Source organism: Danio rerio, chromosome 3, assembly GCF_049306965.1.
Source record: "Danio rerio strain Tuebingen ecotype United States chromosome 3, GRCz12tu, whole genome shotgun sequence".
In the NCBI taxonomy this organism is placed as follows: Eukaryota; Metazoa; Chordata; class Actinopteri; order Cypriniformes; family Danionidae; genus Danio; species Danio rerio.
The window spans coordinates 64016569-64039157 of NC_133178.1; the positions used below are offsets into that span (position 1 = coordinate 64016569).

The following is a 22589-nucleotide window of genomic DNA, read 5'->3' on the forward strand; positions in this document are numbered from 1 at the left end:
TTTGGTGTGAACCCAGCTGTGTTGTCCAATAAGAAAGGAGAAAACAGCACACACGCTGACATCATGAGGAGAAAAAACAGTTTCATTGTCCACAGGACCCCACTATACCCCGAGTTTTGGAAAATCTTCACCCTGACTGGAGTCTTCAGAAAGTTTTTAGTTACCTGACACAGCATTTTTGTGTGCACAAACAGTGAAACTGCATTTAAAAAAGTGCATTTTTTGTAATACTTGCAGTGTTTCCTCTAGGATTTTTTCCAGCTGTGGCGGCAGACTCTGTTGTCCATTTTACACTGATCTACCACTACATGTGGCGTTATTTCATTGACAAATGTCATGGACGCAGTATTAAGTCAAGATCGCATTCATGTAATAGCCTACAAGCAAGTCAATCTCTGCTTGAGCGCCGATTTCCTCTGTTCGTGCACAAAACATTTTGCGCGCCCTCAAATATACGCTGCTCAAGTGCAGATTTTCTTTAGCGCCCTTAAATAAACGCAGCTGAAGTGTGATTTAGTGTGTTTATGTACCGAGTATGTCTCCAACATTTATTAGATTTGCTAGGAATGTTTATGAATGTCTCTGATAGACTGGCGGAGCGGATCGCAGCATTAATGAGTCCTGAAGTAAAGTGAAACGGCTATAAACTCCAGCAAGATAAAGTCATTATACGAAGAGCCACAGACCTTTATCTTTAAATACAGTATAATTATGGAAACTGTGTTCGTCATAACTGAAAGCTACATCGGGTTTGCTGGCCTCACGCATCACGCACCTGTCAGTCAGTCAGCACATTAAACAGCACACACAGCACTACTACGGTCACAGAAAACTTTGCGCTGTTATTATTCATTACCTTTTCATACGTTTCGATGCGATTTTAACCCGCTATTTAAAAAACGACCAGATATTTAGAATAAGAAGCTGTAATGTAGTCGTGGCGGATGAATTTTGGTGTGGCGCCCCGCCACAGAAGAATGAATGTAGCGGAAACCATGACTTGTGTTCGTATGGACAGGGCCCAACTCTCATGGTGCATTGTGGGGATTTTCTAGCTGTTGAGAGTACATGGGCTGTAGACTCATTATTGCTGTGCATTGTGGGGTTGATTGACACTTTATATTGTCCACTATATAGTATCGGACACCACCAATATGTCTGATCCTTAAATAATGCACTAGTTGCGAATATAGGGGGTAAATTCAAATACAGAGAATTATTTAGCCTGAAATCTTTACTATTACAAAATATTTAAAATGTTCTGTAAAATAAAATATATTGTGTTCAATAGGAAAAAAATAGTTTGTTACCCATACATTTAAAAAAGAACATTTTAAAATCAGTAATCACAATGCCTCATGATATTTTTATCCAAGGTTATCATACCATCAGAGTCTCATAGCGGCCCATGCCTAGTCTGGGTGGTACGCTTCTTTGGGGCTTCTCCACACTGTAACTCTCCCATAAGTGGAAAAGACAGTGAAGGTGAACTCAGAGAACAATACATGTTTCACAGCCCAAGATTTTTGCTGCTAGCACCACTGAAACAGACGCTCAGCATTGGCACGAGTGAACAAAGGTTTGGTTATAGCAGCCAAACTATGTAAAGCTCCCAACGAAGAGTTTTGGTGGAAACTAGTGATGGGTCGTTCTTGAACGATAAACAAATCTTCAATATGACTCGGGAACTATGAGTCCTCTCAGGGAGTGATTCGTTCATCATTATGGGGTATAGTGTGTAGACTGTTTTGGGTAACATAGAAAATGTGGAAAAAGTGAAGCACTATGAATGCTTTCCGGATGCACTGTACAAGATAATCAGGGTAGACTTAATCATTTCAGGTTATATCATTTCACAGATGTTTCTGTACGGATTTTAAATTGTGAACATTTTAAATAATGCCATATCCAAGTTTCATTACAGCAGATAGTTAAATAACTCTATGATACTCACACAGAGTCAGAGTTCACAGCTCTATCACTGAGATAAAGGGGGAGACCAAAGGGGTGGTCACTCTTTATAAACATGCTGCTAGACAATGAAGACTCTTCTCTCTTTCTCTTGCTGCAGTGGAAACAAAGAAACCAAATACGTTTTACACTTTGTAATTTATCTTCCATTAACTTATAATTCATCAGCAGAAATTGAAGAGGAAATAAATAATTTGTATAAATCAATAATTTTGATTTCTACTTGATTTAGTTTTCAGCTACCCTTGGTGGTAATTTGTTTTTAAACATTTGGTTTTCAGTCATTTTGATGTTAAGGCAAGCATATACTGTAAACCAGTTTACTCATATTACATGCATACTGTAATTTCCTGAAGATAAATTTAATTTGTCAGTTGTGTATGGGTAAACTTTTGCAGCATTTAACATTTTACACTCCAGATTTGTAATTTTGAGCGTTTTAAATAATGTCATATCTAGGTTTCATTACAGCAGATAATTGAGGAACTCCATGATACTCACAGGAACTCAGAGTTGACAGCTCCATCACTGAGATCAGGGGGGAGACCCATAGAGTTGTTGCTCTTCATAGACACACAGCTAGATAATGGAGATCTGGTCCTTTCCCAGCTATTAATACAGAATCAATTACATAAATTATTCTCATTAGTATGGTGCAGGGCCTCCTTTTGCAAATTTTGAGCCATTTCATTTTATAAATGGAATTTGTTAATTTTTTAAAAGTCTCAAAATACAAACACGCACTGTGATGTATGTTAAGGACACAAAGAAACATGTAATGATAATGACACTTCATCTGGGTTTAGCCTCATTTGGTGTGAACCCAGCTGTGTTGTCCAATAAGAAAGGAGAAAACAGCACACACGCTGACATCATGAGGAGAAAAAACAGTTTCATTGTCCACAGGACCCCACTATACCCCGAGTTTTGGAAAATCTTCACCCTGACTGGAGTCTTCAGAAAGTTTTTAGTTACCTGACACAGCATTTTTGTGTGCACAAACAGTGAAACTGCATTTAAAAAAGTGCATTTTTTGTAATACTTGCAGTGTTTCCTCTAGGATTTTTTCCAGCTGTGGCGGCAGACTCTGTTGTCCATTTTACACTGATCTACCACTACATGTGGCGTTATTTCATTGACAAATGTCATGGACGCAGTATTAAGTCAAGATCGCATTCATGTAATAGCCTACAAGCAAGTCAATCTCTGCTTGAGCGCCGATTTCCTCTGTTCGTGCACAAAACATTTTGCGCGCCCTCAAATATACGCTGCTCAAGTGCAGATTTTCTTTAGCGCCCTTAAATAAACGCAGCTGAAGTGTGATTTAGTGTGTTTATGTACCGAGTATGTCTCCAACATTTATTAGATTTGCTAGGAATGTTTATGAATGTCTCTGATAGACTGGCGGAGCGGATCGCAGCATTAATGAGTCCTGAAGTAAAGTGAAACGGCTATAAACTCCAGCAAGATAAAGTCATTATACGAAGAGCCACAGACCTTTATCTTTAAATACAGTATAATTATGGAAACTGTGTTCGTCATAACTGAAAGCTACATCGGGTTTGCTGGCCTCACGCATCACGCACCTGTCAGTCAGTCAGCACATTAAACAGCACACACAGCACTACTACGGTCACAGAAAACTTTGCGCTGTTATTATTCATTACCTTTTCATACGTTTCGATGCGATTTTAACCCGCTATTTAAAAAACGACCAGATATTTAGAATAAGAAGCTGTAATGTAGTCGTGGCGGATGAATTTTGGTGTGGCGCCCCGCCACAGAAGAATGAATGTAGCGGAAACCATGACTTGTGTTCGTATGGACAGGGCCCAACTCTCATGGTGCATTGTGGGGATTTTCTAGCTGTTGAGAGTACATGGGCTGTAGACTCATTATTGCTGTGCATTGTGGGGTTGATTGACACTTTATATTGTCCACTATATAGTATCGGACACCACCAATATGTCTGATCCTTAAATAATGCACTAGTTGCGAATATAGGGGGTAAATTCAAATACAGAGAATTATTTAGCCTGAAATCTTTACTATTACAAAATATTTAAAATGTTCTGTAAAATAAAATATATTGTGTTCAATAGGAAAAAAATAGTTTGTTACCCATACATTTAAAAAAGAACATTTTAAAATCAGTAATCACAATGCCTCATGATATTTTTATCCAAGGTTATCATACCATCAGAGTCTCATAGCGGCCCATGCCTAGTCTGGGTGGTACGCTTCTTTGGGGCTTCTCCACACTGTAACTCTCCCATAAGTGGAAAAGACAGTGAAGGTGAACTCAGAGAACAATACATGTTTCACAGCCCAAGATTTTTGCTGCTAGCACCACTGAAACAGACGCTCAGCATTGGCACGAGTGAACAAAGGTTTGGTTATAGCAGCCAAACTATGTAAAGCTCCCAACGAAGAGTTTTGGTGGAAACTAGTGATGGGTCGTTCTTGAACGATAAACAAATCTTCAATATGACTCGGGAACTATGAGTCCTCTCAGGGAGTGATTCGTTCATCATTATGGGGTATAGTGTGTAGACTGTTTTGGGTAACATAGAAAATGTGGAAAAAGTGAAGCACTATGAATGCTTTCCGGATGCACTGTACAAGATAATCAGGGTAGACTTAATCATTTCAGGTTATATCATTTCACAGATGTTTCTGTACGGATTTTAAATTGTGAACATTTTAAATAATGCCATATCCAAGTTTCATTACAGCAGATAGTTAAATAACTCTATGATACTCACACAGAGTCAGAGTTCACAGCTCTATCACTGAGATAAAGGGGGAGACCAAAGGGGTGGTCACTCTTTATAAACATGCTGCTAGACAATGAAGACTCTTCTCTCTTTCTCTTGCTGCAGTGGAAACAAAGAAACCAAATACGTTTTACACTTTGTAATTTATCTTCCATTAACTTATAATTCATCAGCAGAAATTGAAGAGGAAATAAATAATTTGTATAAATCAATAATTTTGATTTCTACTTGATTTAGTTTTCAGCTACCCTTGGTGGTAATTTGTTTTTAAACATTTGGTTTTCAGTCATTTTGATGTTAAGGCAAGCATATACTGTAAACCAGTTTACTCATATTACATGCATACTGTAATTTCCTGAAGATAAATTTAATGTGTCAGTTGTGTATGGGTAAACTTTTGCAGCATTTAACATTTTACACTCCAGATTTGTAATTTTGAGCGTTTTAAATAATGTCATATCTAGGTTTCATTACAGCAGATAATTGAGGAACTCCATGATACTCACAGGAACTCAGAGTTGACAGCTCCATCACTGAGATCAGGGGGGAGACCCATAGAGTTGTTGCTCTTCATAGACACACAGCTAGATAATGGAGATCTGGTCCTTTCCCAGCTATTAATACAGAATCAATTACATAAATTATTCTCATTAGTATGGTGCAGGGCCTCCTTTTGCAAATTTTGAGCCATTTCATTTTATAAATGGAATTTGTTAATTTTTTAAAAGTCTCAAAATACAAACACGCACTGTGATGTATGTTAAGGACACAAAGAAACATGTAATGATAATGACACTTCATCTGGGTTTAGCCTCATTTGGTGTGAACCCAGCTGTGTTGTCCAATAAGAAAGGAGAAAACAGCACACACGCTGACATCATGAGGAGAAAAAACAGTTTCATTGTCCACAGGACCCCACTATACCCCGAGTTTTGGAAAATCTTCACCCTGACTGGAGTCTTCAGAAAGTTTTTAGTTACCTGACACAGCATTTTTGTGTGCACAAACAGTGAAACTGCATTTAAAAAAGTGCATTTTTTGTAATACTTGCAGTGTTTCCTCTAGGATTTTTTCCAGCTGTGGCGGCAGACTCTGTTGTCCATTTTACACTGATCTACCACTACATGTGGCGTTATTTCATTGACAAATGTCATGGACGCAGTATTAAGTCAAGATCGCATTCATGTAATAGCCTACAAGCAAGTCAATCTCTGCTTGAGCGCCGATTTCCTCTGTTCGTGCACAAAACATTTTGCGCGCCCTCAAATATACGCTGCTCAAGTGCAGATTTTCTTTAGCGCCCTTAAATAAACGCAGCTGAAGTGTGATTTAGTGTGTTTATGTACCGAGTATGTCTCCAACATTTATTAGATTTGCTAGGAATGTTTATGAATGTCTCTGATAGACTGGCGGAGCGGATCGCAGCATTAATGAGTCCTGAAGTAAAGTGAAACGGCTATAAACTCCAGCAAGATAAAGTCATTATACGAAGAGCCACAGACCTTTATCTTTAAATACAGTATAATTATGGAAACTGTGTTCGTCATAACTGAAAGCTACATCGGGTTTGCTGGCCTCACGCATCACGCACCTGTCAGTCAGTCAGCACATTAAACAGCACACACAGCACTACTACGGTCACAGAAAACTTTGCGCTGTTATTATTCATTACCTTTTCATACGTTTCGATGCGATTTTAACCCGCTATTTAAAAAACGACCAGATATTTAGAATAAGAAGCTGTAATGTAGTCGTGGCGGATGAATTTTGGTGTGGCGCCCCGCCACAGAAGAATGAATGTAGCGGAAACCATGACTTGTGTTCGTATGGACAGGGCCCAACTCTCATGGTGCATTGTGGGGATTTTCTAGCTGTTGAGAGTACATGGGCTGTAGACTCATTATTGCTGTGCATTGTGGGGTTGATTGACACTTTATATTGTCCACTATATAGTATCGGACACCACCAATATGTCTGATCCTTAAATAATGCACTAGTTGCGAATATAGGGGGTAAATTCAAATACAGAGAATTATTTAGCCTGAAATCTTTACTATTACAAAATATTTAAAATGTTCTGTAAAATAAAATATATTGTGTTCAATAGGAAAAAAATAGTTTGTTACCCATACATTTAAAAAAGAACATTTTAAAATCAGTAATCACAATGCCTCATGATATTTTTATCCAAGGTTATCATACCATCAGAGTCTCATAGCGGCCCATGCCTAGTCTGGGTGGTACGCTTCTTTGGGGCTTCTCCACACTGTAACTCTCCCATAAGTGGAAAAGACAGTGAAGGTGAACTCAGAGAACAATACATGTTTCACAGCCCAAGATTTTTGCTGCTAGCACCACTGAAACAGACGCTCAGCATTGGCACGAGTGAACAAAGGTTTGGTTATAGCAGCCAAACTATGTAAAGCTCCCAACGAAGAGTTTTGGTGGAAACTAGTGATGGGTCGTTCTTGAACGATAAACAAATCTTCAATATGACTCGGGAACTATGAGTCCTCTCAGGGAGTGATTCGTTCATCATTATGGGGTATAGTGTGTAGACTGTTTTGGGTAACATAGAAAATGTGGAAAAAGTGAAGCACTATGAATGCTTTCCGGATGCACTGTACAAGATAATCAGGGTAGACTTAATCATTTCAGGTTATATCATTTCACAGATGTTTCTGTACGGATTTTAAATTGTGAACATTTTAAATAATGCCATATCCAAGTTTCATTACAGCAGATAGTTAAATAACTCTATGATACTCACACAGAGTCAGAGTTCACAGCTCTATCACTGAGATAAAGGGGGAGACCAAAGGGGTGGTCACTCTTTATAAACATGCTGCTAGACAATGAAGACTCTTCTCTCTTTCTCTTGCTGCAGTGGAAACAAAGAAACCAAATACGTTTTACACTTTGTAATTTATCTTCCATTAACTTATAATTCATCAGCAGAAATTGAAGAGGAAATAAATAATTTGTATAAATCAATAATTTTGATTTCTACTTGATTTAGTTTTCAGCTACCCTTGGTGGTAATTTGTTTTTAAACATTTGGTTTTCAGTCATTTTGATGTTAAGGCAAGCATATACTGTAAACCAGTTTACTCATATTACATGCATACTGTAATTTCCTGAAGATAAATTTAATTTGTCAGTTGTGTATGGGTAAACTTTTGCAGCATATAACATTTTACACTCCAGATTTGTAATTTTGAGCGTTTTAAATAATGTCATATCTAGGTTTCATTACAGCAGATAATTGAGGAACTCCATGATACTCACAGGAACTCAGAGTTGACAGCTCCATCACTGAGATCAGGGGGGAGACCCATAGAGTTGTTGCTCTTCATAGACACACAGCTAGATAATGGAGATCTGGTCCTTTCCCAGCTATTAATACAGAATCAATTACATAAATTATTCTCATTAGTATGGTGCAGGGCCTCCTTTTGCAAATTTTGAGCCATTTCATTTTATAAAAATCTCTGTCCACATAAAAATAAGAAAGGAGAAAACCTTGCACATGCTAACATCATAAGGAAAAAACTGCAGTTTATCGTCCACAGGACCCCACTATACCCTGAGTTTTGGAATATCTTCACCCTGACTGGAGTCCTCAGAAAGTTTTCAGTCACCTGACCTGACACAGAATTTTTGTTTGGACAAACAGTGAAACAGCATAGAAAAAAAGTGCATTTTTTTATAATATATGTGTTCCCGTGGACAGGGCCCAACTCTTATGATACTGCTGAGTGTACATGGGCTGATGATTTTGCTGTCAGGTACTGAACCTAAAACGATGAGTGTCTGAATTTAGTAGCAAAAAAACTATGTGGTGAGTATCACTAAATAAGAAAATGTCATGGGAAAAAGTCAGGGTCAAGGAACAATCGCATCCTGGCTCAGGCAGCAGCAAATGTGTAAAAGTTTTCTAAATGTAGGGAGAGAAGCATGGAGTTGAACATGATATTTACACAGAGCACAGAGTCAGAGTTCACAGCTCCATCACTAAGCTCAGGGGGAAGACCCATGGAGTCCCAGCCAGCAATGACATGGACACTAAAGGATGACTAATCAATGCATAACAGCTAGAAAAAAATAATAAAATGAAACACAGGACTGTCATAATTCTATACCTCTACATGTATCCCAGGAAGGTAGAGGAAGGCCAGGAAACCCAGTACCCTGGCCAGCAGCAGCAACCCCAGATCACATGTCAACTACCACCACACTACAGAGATGGACATGCTTCCACATAGATGGTGGCAGACAAAGGCCCCCGCCAGAGCTGCATCTGGTAGGCCCCATCGGGCCGGGAATGGCAACCGCCGACCCCGCCACGCAGCCAGCCACTTTACCCAGCTCATTCATTCATTGAACCTGCGACTACCCGCCAGCACGGACCAGACAAGTACCAATGATCTGCAGCATCCCGACAGGACCCTGCACCACTATAGCCCCCCAGAGAGTCCTGCGATCACCGCACGCAGCCACCACCCTGAGACCGAGACCGATAAATCTGCTATGCAGAACCCATATAGGCATTCCCAGTTCAAACCCATTGCCACTTTGCCCATAATTATGCTATGCAGGACCCATATTCCTAGTTAAAACCTATGCCCAGTTGGTCCATAAATATACCATTCAAGACCCATATATGTGTTCCCAGATCAAACCCATGCCCAACTGGCCCATGCCTTTCCCTTATGGGGCCCATGTAATCAGCTAATATGGGCTTCCTACGTGGGACTTATACTACAAACCTACATGGGACCCGCTGATTTCACCCAGCCAAAGCCCATGCCCACACAGTTCCCATAAAACCCGTAGTTAACGCATCTGTTGTGTTAAATATGTTGAAGAAATCTCTCCGTTAAACAAATTGTGGGAAAAAATAAACAGGGGGGCTAATAATTCAGGGGGGCTAATCATTCTGACTTTAACTGTACATGCTGTAATTTGAATTTAAGCAACTTACTTGATTTTAAGCAACCTCTTTAAGCTAATTCAAAATGCATTTAGGGCCCTATCATACACCTGGAGCAAAAAGCCACAAGATGTGTTGTGCACAATTTGTTGCCATTTTCAGACCAGCACAACCCTGATATTCACGTTTTGCATCACGTTGCTTAAACAGCAAATTTATTTGCGCCAATGATTGGACTCATGGGTGTGCTGGTTTAAAATGTAGATGTGTTAAGGTGCATTGTTGGCGCGTTGCTTTTTTGAAAAACTGAAATAGACTGCACTATTGACCAACTAAAAGCTCGTCTAAAGTCCAGCGCAGTTATGTTCCTATGCAGGTCTTAAATGCTCACACATTGCTTTTAACACACATGATGTACTAGGCTTGGGCGGTAACCAATTTTTGATACCGTCAAACCGCCTCCATATTTTACCCCCGTATCTGGTATTACCGGTTTAATAAAAAAAATTATGACGTAAGGCTCAGACAGCGTCACCAAACTGTTGGCTTGAGCCTAAACCATTCAGAAAATGAATACATTCTATGAGACCTTATGCTCGCGGTCAGAGAGGAGAGAGAGAGAGCGCCAAGCGACGCACAGCAGCTCTCTCTCTCTCTCTCTCTCACAAACACTCATACACATCTCTCCTGCGATTTATTCAGAAATTTACTCCCACACCGTAAGAAATCTGGCCGGCTCCCACGGAACAGCAGCGGGAATGCAGAGCTGTAATCGGGCAATAAAAATTAGGCCCGATAGGTCCCGAGTCCGACAGGTACATTTTGATTGACAGCTTTATAAAGCCCAAACCTGTTTACAGCCCGACATTATTCAAGTGTGCTCATGCACACAGCTCTAATGCATATTTTCAAGAATGAGTCATTTATATGTTTTAACATCATTTATTCGTAACAAACGTAGACTATATGCCACTTGGAAGTTGGAACAAAGAAATAAAATAAGTCCTCTGTAACATCGTAACATCTTAGCACTCTAACACTTAGCCTTTAAATTGGCCAACACACCAATGAAAAGAAATTGTGCTTAACAAATCAAATTAAAATAAACTCTAAATGATGACGGGTATTTTGGCAATAACAAAATTAAGATAAAGGCTCTGCAAGATTTGTTTCACCACTTCTCTTCACAATCTGGCATTAGGGCGGCCATGAAGCTGAATAATAAAAGAATAATGCCACCATTAGTCTGTATACTCTGTCTAAATTATGATTATATGGTTTAATTAATATTTATTTATAATTTAAAAACCCTTTACTCACCAAGATTAGGCTATGTGTGTTTGTGGAGGAACATTATTAAATCCACTGCCTTTAGTGCAGTCCTGCGCTCATGGTGCGTCCAGCAGCTAAACACCCTTTCCTGCGGCTACAGGTCGAGATGCAGAGTTCTGATCTGGCTAATTTTGCAAGTTTTGGGTAGGATTGTTTGTTCATCTTCTACCAGTCAGGAACATCCATTTAATTTTCCATGGCAGTTTCACTTTAGCGAATGGCCTTGTCTTTTTACCTGTCAGCTTGCGGTTTAGGGCTCTACCGTAAAACGCAGTGTATGAGCGACCGCGAAATACCTGCGGCTGGAATAACCGCTCCTTCTGAGCTAGTGACTGGCTTGACCGACGTCAAAATTCGCTTTTTTTTACTACTTCATCATCATTTGATTCACCTTTGCAGGGATGGATTTTAATGCAGGGATTTTGATTTTTTCGGGTCTCGCCGTCCCCGGGATCGGGCAAAGATCTTCAGCTCTGATGCAGACCTTTCGTTCTTATTAACCACGTCTCCCTTCTGTTCAGTCGAAACTGCCAAACTGCAGGACACTTTGAAGCGCGACTTGTCACGTCACGTCACCTCTCCCTCTCCCCCTCCCTCTCCCCCTCCCTCTCTCCCTCCCTCTCTCCCTCCCTCTCCCTCTCTCCTCCTTTTAATAAAAACAAGAGGTGACGCGATGGCGCAGTGGATAGCATGTTCGCCTCACAGCAAGAAGGTTGCTGGTTTGAGCCTCAATTGGGTCAGTTGGCATTTCTGTGTGGGGTTCTCCCCCATGTTTAAAATTCTGAAATGCATGGTGCTATGTGGCGCGGCGCCGAGCATTGCTTCTGGTGTGTGACCCCCTTTAAAGGGAATGGGAGATGAAACTCTGTTTGATTTAATACATGCTAGGCTCAAAACACACTTAGAACTCATTAAGAGAATAAACACTGTTAAAAATGCACCATTTTAAATAATGTCATATCTAGATTTCATTAAAGCAGATAGTTGAGTAACTCCATGATACTCACACAAAGTCAGAGCTAACAGCTCCATCACTGCGATCAGGGGGGAGACCAATGGAGTGGTTACACATCATAGACACACAGCTAGATAATGGAGAAACTGCTCTCACAGTCTGAATGAAAGCCTCCCTCTCTCTCTCTTCAAACACACTCATTTCACATGGATGTTTAGCTTTCCTTTCCATCCTTAATGACTACTTTCATTGGCTTTTCTATTTCTCCTCCTATCACATTAGAGACTTGATTTCAGGCCTGTATGTGGAGACAGAAACACACAATATACATGATATTTTGTTACAACAAACAAATCTGGATAAAGAGAGAATCATGATTGAAGGATCATACAGAATAAAAATCGTGGTTTTCTCACGATTCTATTTATAAAAAAAAGGTTAAAAAATCTGACATTTATTATTATCAGATTACATTTTGCATTATATTCAAAATATTTGTAATACTTTGACACTTTTATGTAACATACATGTGCTAATCTCTTTAGCACTGCAATATTTTAAATACAATTTATTATTATTATTTTATTATTATTGTTATTATTATTATTTAAATTCTATGCCACAAAAGAGGCTGTAATATTTTAAGCTGTGATATTTCTGAAATAAATGACAAATATAATATATCCAAAAACTATGTGTGTATGCTGTGTGTCTTCAGGAGAGAGGTACAAGATTATTTACATGCGTGCACCATATGGAACTATACAGTGTTTCAGCATCTCAGGACAACTCAGGTAAAAATAATAAATAAAAAACACAAACACCATCTCTGTGTATGCTGTGAGTTTTACATATTTGTTTATTTCTAAACACTGCTTATAATCTTAAGATAAGTTGGTTTTATAATTACACATTCAGGCTTTCTTAATTTCAGAGAAGTATTCTTCTTTGCACATTGTAAATAGAAAAATGACTATGAAAGTACATTTTTCACAGTAAATTAAACAGTGTTGTTGTTTTGAAGTCATAGGCCAACTTGCGTGTGATGTCAGACCGGTGTTGTGCCGAAATCTGTGACCCGTCGAAAACTGTGACCAGAGGGCGCTGTTCAGTAAAAATTTCACTCGGGAACGTGCTTGTCAAGAAAAAAAAAAAATCAAGAAATCAGCGTCGAGCGGTGCTGTAAAGGGTGTTTTAAATGCTGGGATTCAGAATACAGGTTCATGGAAGAAATTTTACGTAGTCCTGATATTTTGACCATCCAAATTCTTGTAAAGAAGAAATAAAAAAAACTTATTCTGTCGCTGTTGTTGTCTCCTGATAGACTCGTATTTGTAGGTTTCGTTAAGATATAGTTTATGCATTGACACATGACTGTAGATCTGCTTCACAGATTCTGAGGTAACATTCATAGCCATCTAAATATATGCCAGATTGCAATGTTTAAATTTAACACAGTCAGGCAATCTTCTTTTTATTTGTATAACATTTTGACCAGATATTAGACTAATATATATTTTATAAACTGTGTTGGAAATTCAGCTATAGAAATGCCATCCATCTTTTACTTGTGTGATTATGTTTAATAAAATAAATTTATCATATCTTATGTATCTAAAGCATATTGACCAGATATTTATTTACAAATGCTGAAATATATAGCTATAGGCCCTTCTTATTTTCATATGAATGATAATGTTTATTAAAATGACTCATAACGCTCCTCCATATGATCTGATTTTGAAATCTTTATAAAGGTCATTGACTCTGACAGATAAAATATATGCCTACAGAATTTCTATTTCTCTTTTTCTCTAAGGATGCATGTTTGATATTTTTGAGAAACAACAGATCAAAATTAGCGATTAGACATTACAGAAATCCTGCACCCTACAATTTGCATTAATGTTTACATGTCAGCAACTGGTATAAGTAACAAGTTAATGACACTGATATTCCCTCAGGTGGCTTTAAGTTTTTCTAGACATAAAATAAATGTCACAGGTTAGAAATTTGTTATCAAAAGGTAAAGTTCAACTGTCTTTATGAAAGTTGAAAACAAAGAATATAAAGTTAATAAAAAATCACATTGAAAAACTGATAGCTTTCATTCTGGGGTGAAGTATCTGTTTTTACTCATCGGATTCAGTGACCTAAAGATCATATCAACTGTATCTAAACATGAGTAAGTCAATATTGCTTTATAAAAGAGAAAGATAATGGACTGACACATAACCTTTATCCCTTTATTAAATACTATAATCAGTCAACATATGGTGTAGCCTAACATATTTCAATGGCTATGAATTTTATTTCCATTGAATAGCAGACTATATACAAATAAAACAACGCAATAAATTAGAATGTCATCGAAAAGTTGATGAATTTCACCATTTCAATATAATTCATATATATATATATACACTTGAAATATATCAATCGGTGTGTAATAAATCTATTTAATATATGAGTTTCACAATTTGAAAACAAAAAAACATAGCATGCGTTAATGCTTTTATTTTCTAGGTTATTTATTAAGTGTACAGGATATGACATGGACCAGCTTGTTAGAACATTTCTGCAGTGGTTTGCATGTCAAATTGTAAAAGTAGATTTTTCAAAAATTTAAATAAACAATATCCTACTTAATAATAATAAATAATCATCGTCATCATTAACATTATTAATATCATTATTAAAGTATGATTTTTTTCATTTCCTAATAAATAATAAATATTAAATTACATTTCTTAATAGGTTCATGGAAGAACTTTAACAGAGTCTTGATATGTTGTTGTTGTTGTCTCCTGGACTGGTAAAACTAAACATTTAGTTATGAGATTGAGTTGAAAAAATCGTATAGTTTGTTCATTACAAATACTAATTACTGAGTTCAAATTACATGTCATACAGGTAAGATTCATAGCCATACAAGTGTGTTATCCCTGTATGAACCTAATTATAATGTTTAATAATTTTCATTTAATTCATAATAAAAATCTGAGCTAAGATTAATTTTACTAATTAAATTCAAAATGTGAATCTCGTATATCATATAGATTTATTACACACATATTCATATATTTCAAGTGTTTATTTAATAAATGAAATAGTAAAATTAATCAACTTTTCGATGACATTCAAATTTATTGAGATGTTTTATTTGTATACTTAAGATAAACATTTTTATTTTATTAATCACACAAATAAAAGAGGGATGGCATTTCAATAGCTGGATTTCAGATTCCAGACAGTTTGTAAAATATAGGCTATTAGTCTAATATCTGGTCAAAATGTTATACAAATAGAAGATTGCCCTACTTTTTAAAACATTATTATTAAACGTTAATCTGGCATATACAGTAGAATATTTAGATGGAATGTTACCTCAGAATCTGTGAAGCAGATCTACAGTCATGTGTCAATGCATATCATAACGAAACCTACAAATACGAGTCTATCAGGAGACAACAACAGCGACAGAATACGTTTTTTTTTTTTTATTTCTTCTTTACAAGAATTTGGATGGTCAAAATATCAGGACTACGTAAAATTTCTTCCATGAACCTGTATTCTGAATCCCAGCATTTAAAACACCCTTTTTACAGCACCGCTCGACGCTGATCGCTTTATTTCAGTGTCTGCGCGTTCACGTTCGCTTCATGAGCGACAAGCACGTTCCCGAGTGAAATTTTTACTGAACAGCGCCCTCTGGTCACAGTTTTCGACGGGTCACAGATTTCGTCAGATCCCCCAGTGACATCACTCGTAGAAGAAGTCCAAAAAAGGTGGAGCTCAAGCTTAAGCTCCCCCTTTGCTGGAGCTCAGCTCTCCTCAAATGGCTCTGCAGCGAGCACCACTTGGATCAACTGCCAAAGTAAGAGTGGTAAACAATACGGTTACCGTGTAATTACTGTTATAAACTGAACGATTGTGCGAATTTAAAACCAACTTTGCCTTAAAGCTTATAATCGGGTCCCTTTTAGAGCCTTTAATCCCCCTTTTACATGGTTAGCAGACTAAATTTAAATACAATAGAGCTAACGTTACGAATTGATGAATTTGCTCTTCAGTGTTTGAACTCTCAGTAATGATTAAATCACACTGGACTGAGCTAAACTTAAATGAACTTAAACACTAAATACTGAACTACACTGTTCCAGTTACTATGACCATTTCTGTGAAGCTGCTTTGACACAATCTAACTTACATTGTAAAAGCGCTATACAAATAAAGCTGAATTGAATTGAAAAACAATTTCGGTAAGAATAATGCTATGAATAAAATCAGGGCCTGTTTGGGCTCAAAGCAGCTGACCAAACGTCAAGTAACAAAAGAGTGACTGTGAATACAAACAATTCTTCTACAACTAATGATAATTATTATAATAATGATGAAGATGATTATAGATGATTGTACAACGTTAAACCATGTCAGCCATTTTACAGTAGGCTAAGTTAACAGCTTTCGTCGAATAACACGACAGTAACAGGAAAAGCTGAATCTAAGTTTGTGAGTTCGACATCACACGCAAATGCTCTGTATGTTATTCAAGTTATGAAACTTTACAACGAACTTACCGTGTCACGCGAAGGAAACTTTTGTTCTTCAATCCTTCGAAATGGCGTTTCTTCACTCACAACGAACGCTTTCGGTTTCACTCTGAGGTGGGGCTATGGGACGTCAGCTAGACACATACGCTCAGCCAGTGGCGTTGCTAGACATAAAGCTCTACTGGGGCACAGTTCTCCTTCCAAATAAATAAATAAATATATATGTTGAAGTCAAAATTATTACTCCCCCTGAATAATTTGCCCCGATTTCTTTTATTCCCTAATTTCTGTTTAACGGAGAGAATATTTTTTTCAACACATTTCTAAACATAAAAGTTTCTAATAACTGATTTATTTTATCTTCGTCATGATGTCTGTAAATAAAATTAAACTAGATATTTTTCTATACAGCTTAAAGGCGTAACTAGGTTTATTAGGTTAACTAGGCAGGTTAGGGTAATTAGGCTTAACTAAATAATAATTAAGTTATTGTAAAACGATGTTGTTGTTTTTCTGTAGGCAATCGAAAATATAGCTTAAAGGGGCTAATAATTTTCACCTTAAAATAGTTTTAAAAAAATGAAAAACTGCTTTTATTCCAGCCAAAATAAAACAAATAAGACTTTCTCCAGAAGAAAAAAAAATTATCAGACATACTGTGAAAATTTCCTTGCTCTGTTAAAAATCATTTGGCAAATAGTTTAAAAATAAAAAAAATCAATAGGGGCTAATTATGACTTTAACTGTATTTGTTGTTGCTTTGGTCTAAATTGATTGAGTATAACTTCTATTCAAATTATTGCATTCTGTTATAAAACCTCACATTTCATGTCTATTTATAAATTTTATATTTACTCCCCATTACTTCTGTAAATAGTTTTTGTATGAATGGAAGATAACGTAAAGGGGTAAACTCCTCTGTTACTATCATAAGGACCTGTGCAATTGCTTTTAGATTCCTTCCCCTTATTTTATTAAGATGGATTGTTGGTGATCTGATGGATGTCAACCCGATTGGGTAGCTGGGTAGCTTTACTTGGACAGAGGAAAATTAAGACCTGTTTACAATTATTTAAGGCATTCAACACAATCTTATATATATATATATATATATATATATATATATATATATATATATATATATATATATATATATATATATTTATTTATTTATTTTTATTATTTTTTTAAGACATGTTTTAAAACTTTTTAAGACCCCGCGGACACCCTATGGCTAGATTGTTCCTGTCTATCTATTAGGGCTGCACAATATACCATTTTAGCATCAATATCGCAATTTGCACGTCCACAAGAGTCACATCACAGGTATGATTAAAATTAACCAGGAGAAACCACATGAGAATTGTGTAGTTTAACCAAATTGAAAAGAGTTTTTCATTTGCATGTGTTTTTAAGGCCTGACAGCGTTCAAAGTGTTCAGACATTTTACCTTTTGTAACTTTAATAAAGAATAAGTTTGAATTGTTTATACAGTAAAGACTTTTGCAGTGTTATTTGACATTTGATTTCTCAATTTCTGCACCTGAATACTCTTTAATTCCTTCAAAAACCATAAAACTTTATGAATGATTATCTTCTCCACCGAATCAGTTCAATCGATCTAAATGAACACTTTATTTCTTAATAGCAGTTTAAGTCATCTGGTTACATAATTCTTTGTATTAGTGTTCAGTTTCACGTTACGCACCACACTTTAATCTTAGTCATAACAACTTGTATACATTTTAAAAACTTATTATGAAAACTTGTATTATAGTAGAAAAAAAGTATTTTAAATTCATTTTGATTATTCATTCATTTATTTTCTTTTAGGTTTTGTTCCTTTATTAACCAGAGGTCGCCACAGCGCAATGAACCAACAACTTATCCAGCATATGTTTTTCCCTTCCAGCTGCAACCTATAACTGGGAAACACCCATATACACTCATTCACACAAACACACTTAGGACAATTTCGCTTATTTAATCCACCTTTGTGTTTGGACTGTGGGGAAAACCCGGGCGAACACCGGGAGAACATGCAAACTCCACACAGAAATGCCAACTGACCCAGTCTAGGCTCGAACCAGCAACTTTGTTGCTGTGGGGCGATCGTGCTACCCTCTGCGCCATTTAGATTAATCTAAATAGTTTTGAATAATGGTATATTATTTGTATTATTTTTAACTTATTTGATAACTATTAAAAGTTAAAAATAAATACACCGTTTGGAAACATAGTACTGTTATAATTAAAGAGTATTAAAAAAAAAAAAAAGCTAATGTTGTATGTACATGTTGTTCTCCACTAGATGGCGCCACGGTTCTTACAAATCAGTTCTGTAAACCGACACAGGTTGATGGCAGATTTCAGTTCTTTTTAGTGCAGGTCTGTCTCAGTGTCTAACCTATGAGATCTTAAGCCTCCAGAATATCTTTATATGCGGTTAAGGATGTATTATAAACAAACTTTTTGTACTATAACATCATTACAGATGGAATATGAGGATATTGCGCAGGCTGTGCCTATTGATTTATTTATATTTTATTTATGCAGGCATGTATGTAAATTATGTGTATTTATAATTTAAATTAATTCATTCACTTTCTTTTTGGCTTTTTCCCTTTACTAATCAGGGATCGCCACAGCGGAATGAACCGCCAACTTATCCAGCATATGTTTTACTCAACGGATGGCCTTCCAGCAGCAACCCAGTACTGGGAAACACCCATACACGCTCATTCACACACACTATGGTAAATTTTAGCTTACCCAATTCACCTATACCACATGTGTTTGGACACGGGGAGAACATGCAAACTCCACACAGAAATGCCAGCTGACCCAGCCGAGGCTTGCACCAGCGACCTTCTTACTGTGAGGTGAACGTGCTACCCACTGCGCTACCGCTTCACCCTTTTATTTTTAAAACTATTTATTTATTTATTTATTTATTTATTTATTTATTTATTTATTCATTTATTTAACAGAATGTTATTTCCAAACGTTGTTTCTATCTAACTTTTAATATTTAACAAATTTAGTGAAAATAATAAAATACCAATAATCAAAAGTATGGCTACGCAGTGGCACAGTAAGTTTTGCTGTCGCCTCACAGTTTAGTTTATTCAATTCACCTATAGCGCATGTGTTTGGACTGTGGGTGAAAGTGAAGACCCAGTCGGGACTTGAACCAGCAACCTTCTTGCTGTTAGGCTACAGTGCAAGCCACTGAGCCACCACATCGCCCTATCAGCATCATCCGCTTGTTTAAATAACTTCTCTTTTTGTAAATATGCTCGCATTCTTCTACACAGCTGGTTAAAAATGCTCTGCATGTCACTTTATATATTAGTCAGCTGGTCTGGTCCTCAATAAGCTGCAGTGTTGACCAGACCTTTAGCTTTTTAGTCCTGGAACAGAGCTGTAATGCTGTCCCTGGCTCAGTGTTTATGGCTGTAAAAGCATTATTATTTGAGCCTCGGTTTAATCCCTCATGTTTGTTTTTGGCTTTTTCTACACCCACTCCTGTTTTCCTGATTTTGTCAGATCGATGTTGGTGTTGCTCCACTGAGGATTTCCGATCTGACCACTTTCATTTGGTGACATTTCCCTCAGCGCTCTCTTTTTAACAGAGGTTGAGCCCCATCTGAAATGTTCAAAGTGCCGCCATCAATCTTCCACCTCCGACAAGTGTCAGGCCAGCAGTTCGACATCACACTTTGGCCACGATCCACAGCGTTTAATTGAAAATACATCCCATACCTTGACACTCGGATAACAGAGAGGGCATACGTTTTACCTTAACTGCTAACTAGACGCGTTTCAATTATCCCCGTTTCAATTGTAATCTAGTTTTGTGTCATTCAGCAAGATGCAGTAGTTACATGCAGAGCTTCATTACAGTCTGATGGAGATTATGGAGAATAGTAGAAGCCTGTGTGGGTAGAATGAAAATCCCATTACTATCTATAGAGGCATAGACAGTGTGTACATAAAGGGATACAACATACAGAGTACAGGGGACAGTACACTGACCGGCCACTTTATTAGGTACACCTGTCCAATCGCTCGTTAATGCAAATTTCTTATCAGCCAATCACATGGCAGCAAGAGGCATAGACAGTGTGTACATAAAGGGATAACACATACAGAGTACAGGGGACGGTACACTGACCGGTCACTTTATTAGGTACACCTGTCCAATCGCTCGTTAATGCAAATTTTTAATCAGCCAAACACATGGCAGCAAGATGCATAGACAGTGTGTACATAAAGGGATAACACATACAGAGTACATGGGACAGTACACTGACCGGCCACTTTATTAGGTACACCTGTCCAATTGCTCGTTAATGCAAATTTCTTATCAGCCAATCACATGGCAGCAAGAGGCATAGACAGTGTGTACATAAAGGGATAACACATACAGAGTACAGGGGACAGTACACTGACCGGCCACTTTATTAGGTACACCTGTCCAATCGCTCGTTAATGCAAATTTCTAATCGGCCAATCACATGGCAGCAACTCAATGCATTTAGGCATGTGGACATGGTCAAGGCGATCTGCTGAAGTTCAAACCGAGCATCAGAATGGGAAAGAAAGGGGATTTTGAACGTGGCATGGTTGTTGGTGCCAGACAGGCTGGTGTGAGTATTTCAGAAGCTGCTGATCTACTGGGATTTTCACGCACAACTATCTCTAGGGTTTACAGAGAATGGTCTGAAAAAGAGAAAATAAATGCATTGAGTTGCTGCCATGTGATTGGCTGATTAGAAATTTACGTTAATGAGCAGTTGGACAGGTGTACCTAATAAAGTGGCCGGTGAGTTTACATCATATAGTGGGTTCAGTTTCCTCTGAAATAACTGACCATGACACTTTATTACAAATTACAACTATTTGGAAATTAAAACACCTGATGATTTATACCAAAATGTTAATGCTCGTGTTTAAAAATAATATACAACCAATATTAAATCCCTCCCTAAACATGACTTATTGTTCACTTATTCATTCGTTCATGAAGCATAAATACGATTGAACCGAATACATCTACAGTCAAATGCATTATGCTGAAATAAATACATTACACTCCCACACCAAGAAGGCTTTTTAAGTATGGATTTGGAGGAGGAAAGTGATGACACCATTCAGATCGATGCCTGTGAATTATTCCAGAGTTTGGGCCCTGCTGTCATGAAAGCTGCTGTGTTTTAACCTCGATCCCAGAACAGACAAGGCTGCCAGATCCAAGAGTCCTAGGTGGAGTGAGAATAAATAACTGATAAATATGAAGGCACAGGTAGCATGGTGGCACAGTGGGTAGCACAATCACCTTACAGCAAGAACGTCCCTGGTTCAAGCCCTGGCTGGGTCAGTTGGCATTTCTGTGTGGAGTTTGCATGCTCTCCCCATGTTGGTGTGGGATTCCTCCAGGTGTTCCGGTTTCCCCCACAGTCCAAACACATGCAGGTAAGTTGAATAAGCTAAATTGGTTGTAGTGTATGTGAGTGTGTGCAAGAGAGCCCATCTCTGGGAAACATCCACACACTCATTCATACACACACTCATACACTACGGACAATTTAGCCTACCCAATTTCACCTGTACCGCATGTCTTTGGACTGTGGGGGAAACCAGAGCACCCGGAGGAAACCCACACGAACGCAGGGAGAACATGCAAACTCCACACAGAAATGCCAACTGAGTCGAGTCGAGGTTCGAACCAGCGACCTTCTTGCTGTGAGGCGACAGCACTACCTACTGCGCCTCTGCGTCGCCTTTATTGTCATTAAAGGTAAAATGATTAAATAAATGCAAGCCATGGTCTCACTTTCTGTAAATGCTAGCAGGACCTCAGTGGATCTTACATTGTTATCTTCGGAAGCGAGGTATAATTGGGTGTTATCACCATAAAGGTTAAAAAATGCATTTGCTGAAGCAACTGTGCAATCACAGCTTTCCTTTTTTCACACTTTGACTATGTTCAGCAAATCTGACGGGTTGAAATGAAACTCATAACAGATTTTTACAAAAGCAGTGATAGAAATAATGTTAGCATT

The 22589-nt window shown here is 37.6% G+C and overlaps 1 protein-coding gene across 33 annotated transcripts in view; it reads right to left on the bottom strand.

Annotated features, from left to right (window-relative positions):
* si:ch211-214b16.3 overlaps positions 1 to 16632 on the bottom strand; it is a 68218-nt gene extending 51586 nt beyond the window's left edge. For 6 of the 33 annotated variants that reach the window (XM_073945097.1, XM_068219450.1, XM_068219449.1 and 3 more), the window contains exons 1-8: positions 16549 to 16632; positions 12021 to 12266; positions 8037 to 8144; positions 7519 to 7629; positions 5255 to 5362; positions 4737 to 4847; positions 2473 to 2580; positions 1955 to 2065 (exon numbers count right to left, since the gene is read on the bottom strand). In XM_073945097.1, the coding sequence (XP_073801198.1) occupies positions 1955 to 2065; positions 2473 to 2580; positions 4737 to 4847; positions 5255 to 5362; positions 7519 to 7629; positions 8037 to 8144; positions 12021 to 12199 (836 nt within the window). In that variant the 5' untranslated portion in view covers positions 12200 to 12266; positions 16549 to 16632. Of the gene's footprint in view, positions 1 to 1954; positions 2125 to 2384; positions 2581 to 4736; positions 4848 to 5254; positions 5363 to 7518; positions 7630 to 8036; positions 8145 to 12020; positions 12267 to 16548 lie in introns of those variants that run through there. The other 27 variants (XM_073945105.1, XM_073945099.1, XM_068219452.1 and 24 more) reach the window with 8 other exon arrangements.
* Between the last annotated feature and the right edge of the window lie 5957 nt (positions 16633 to 22589).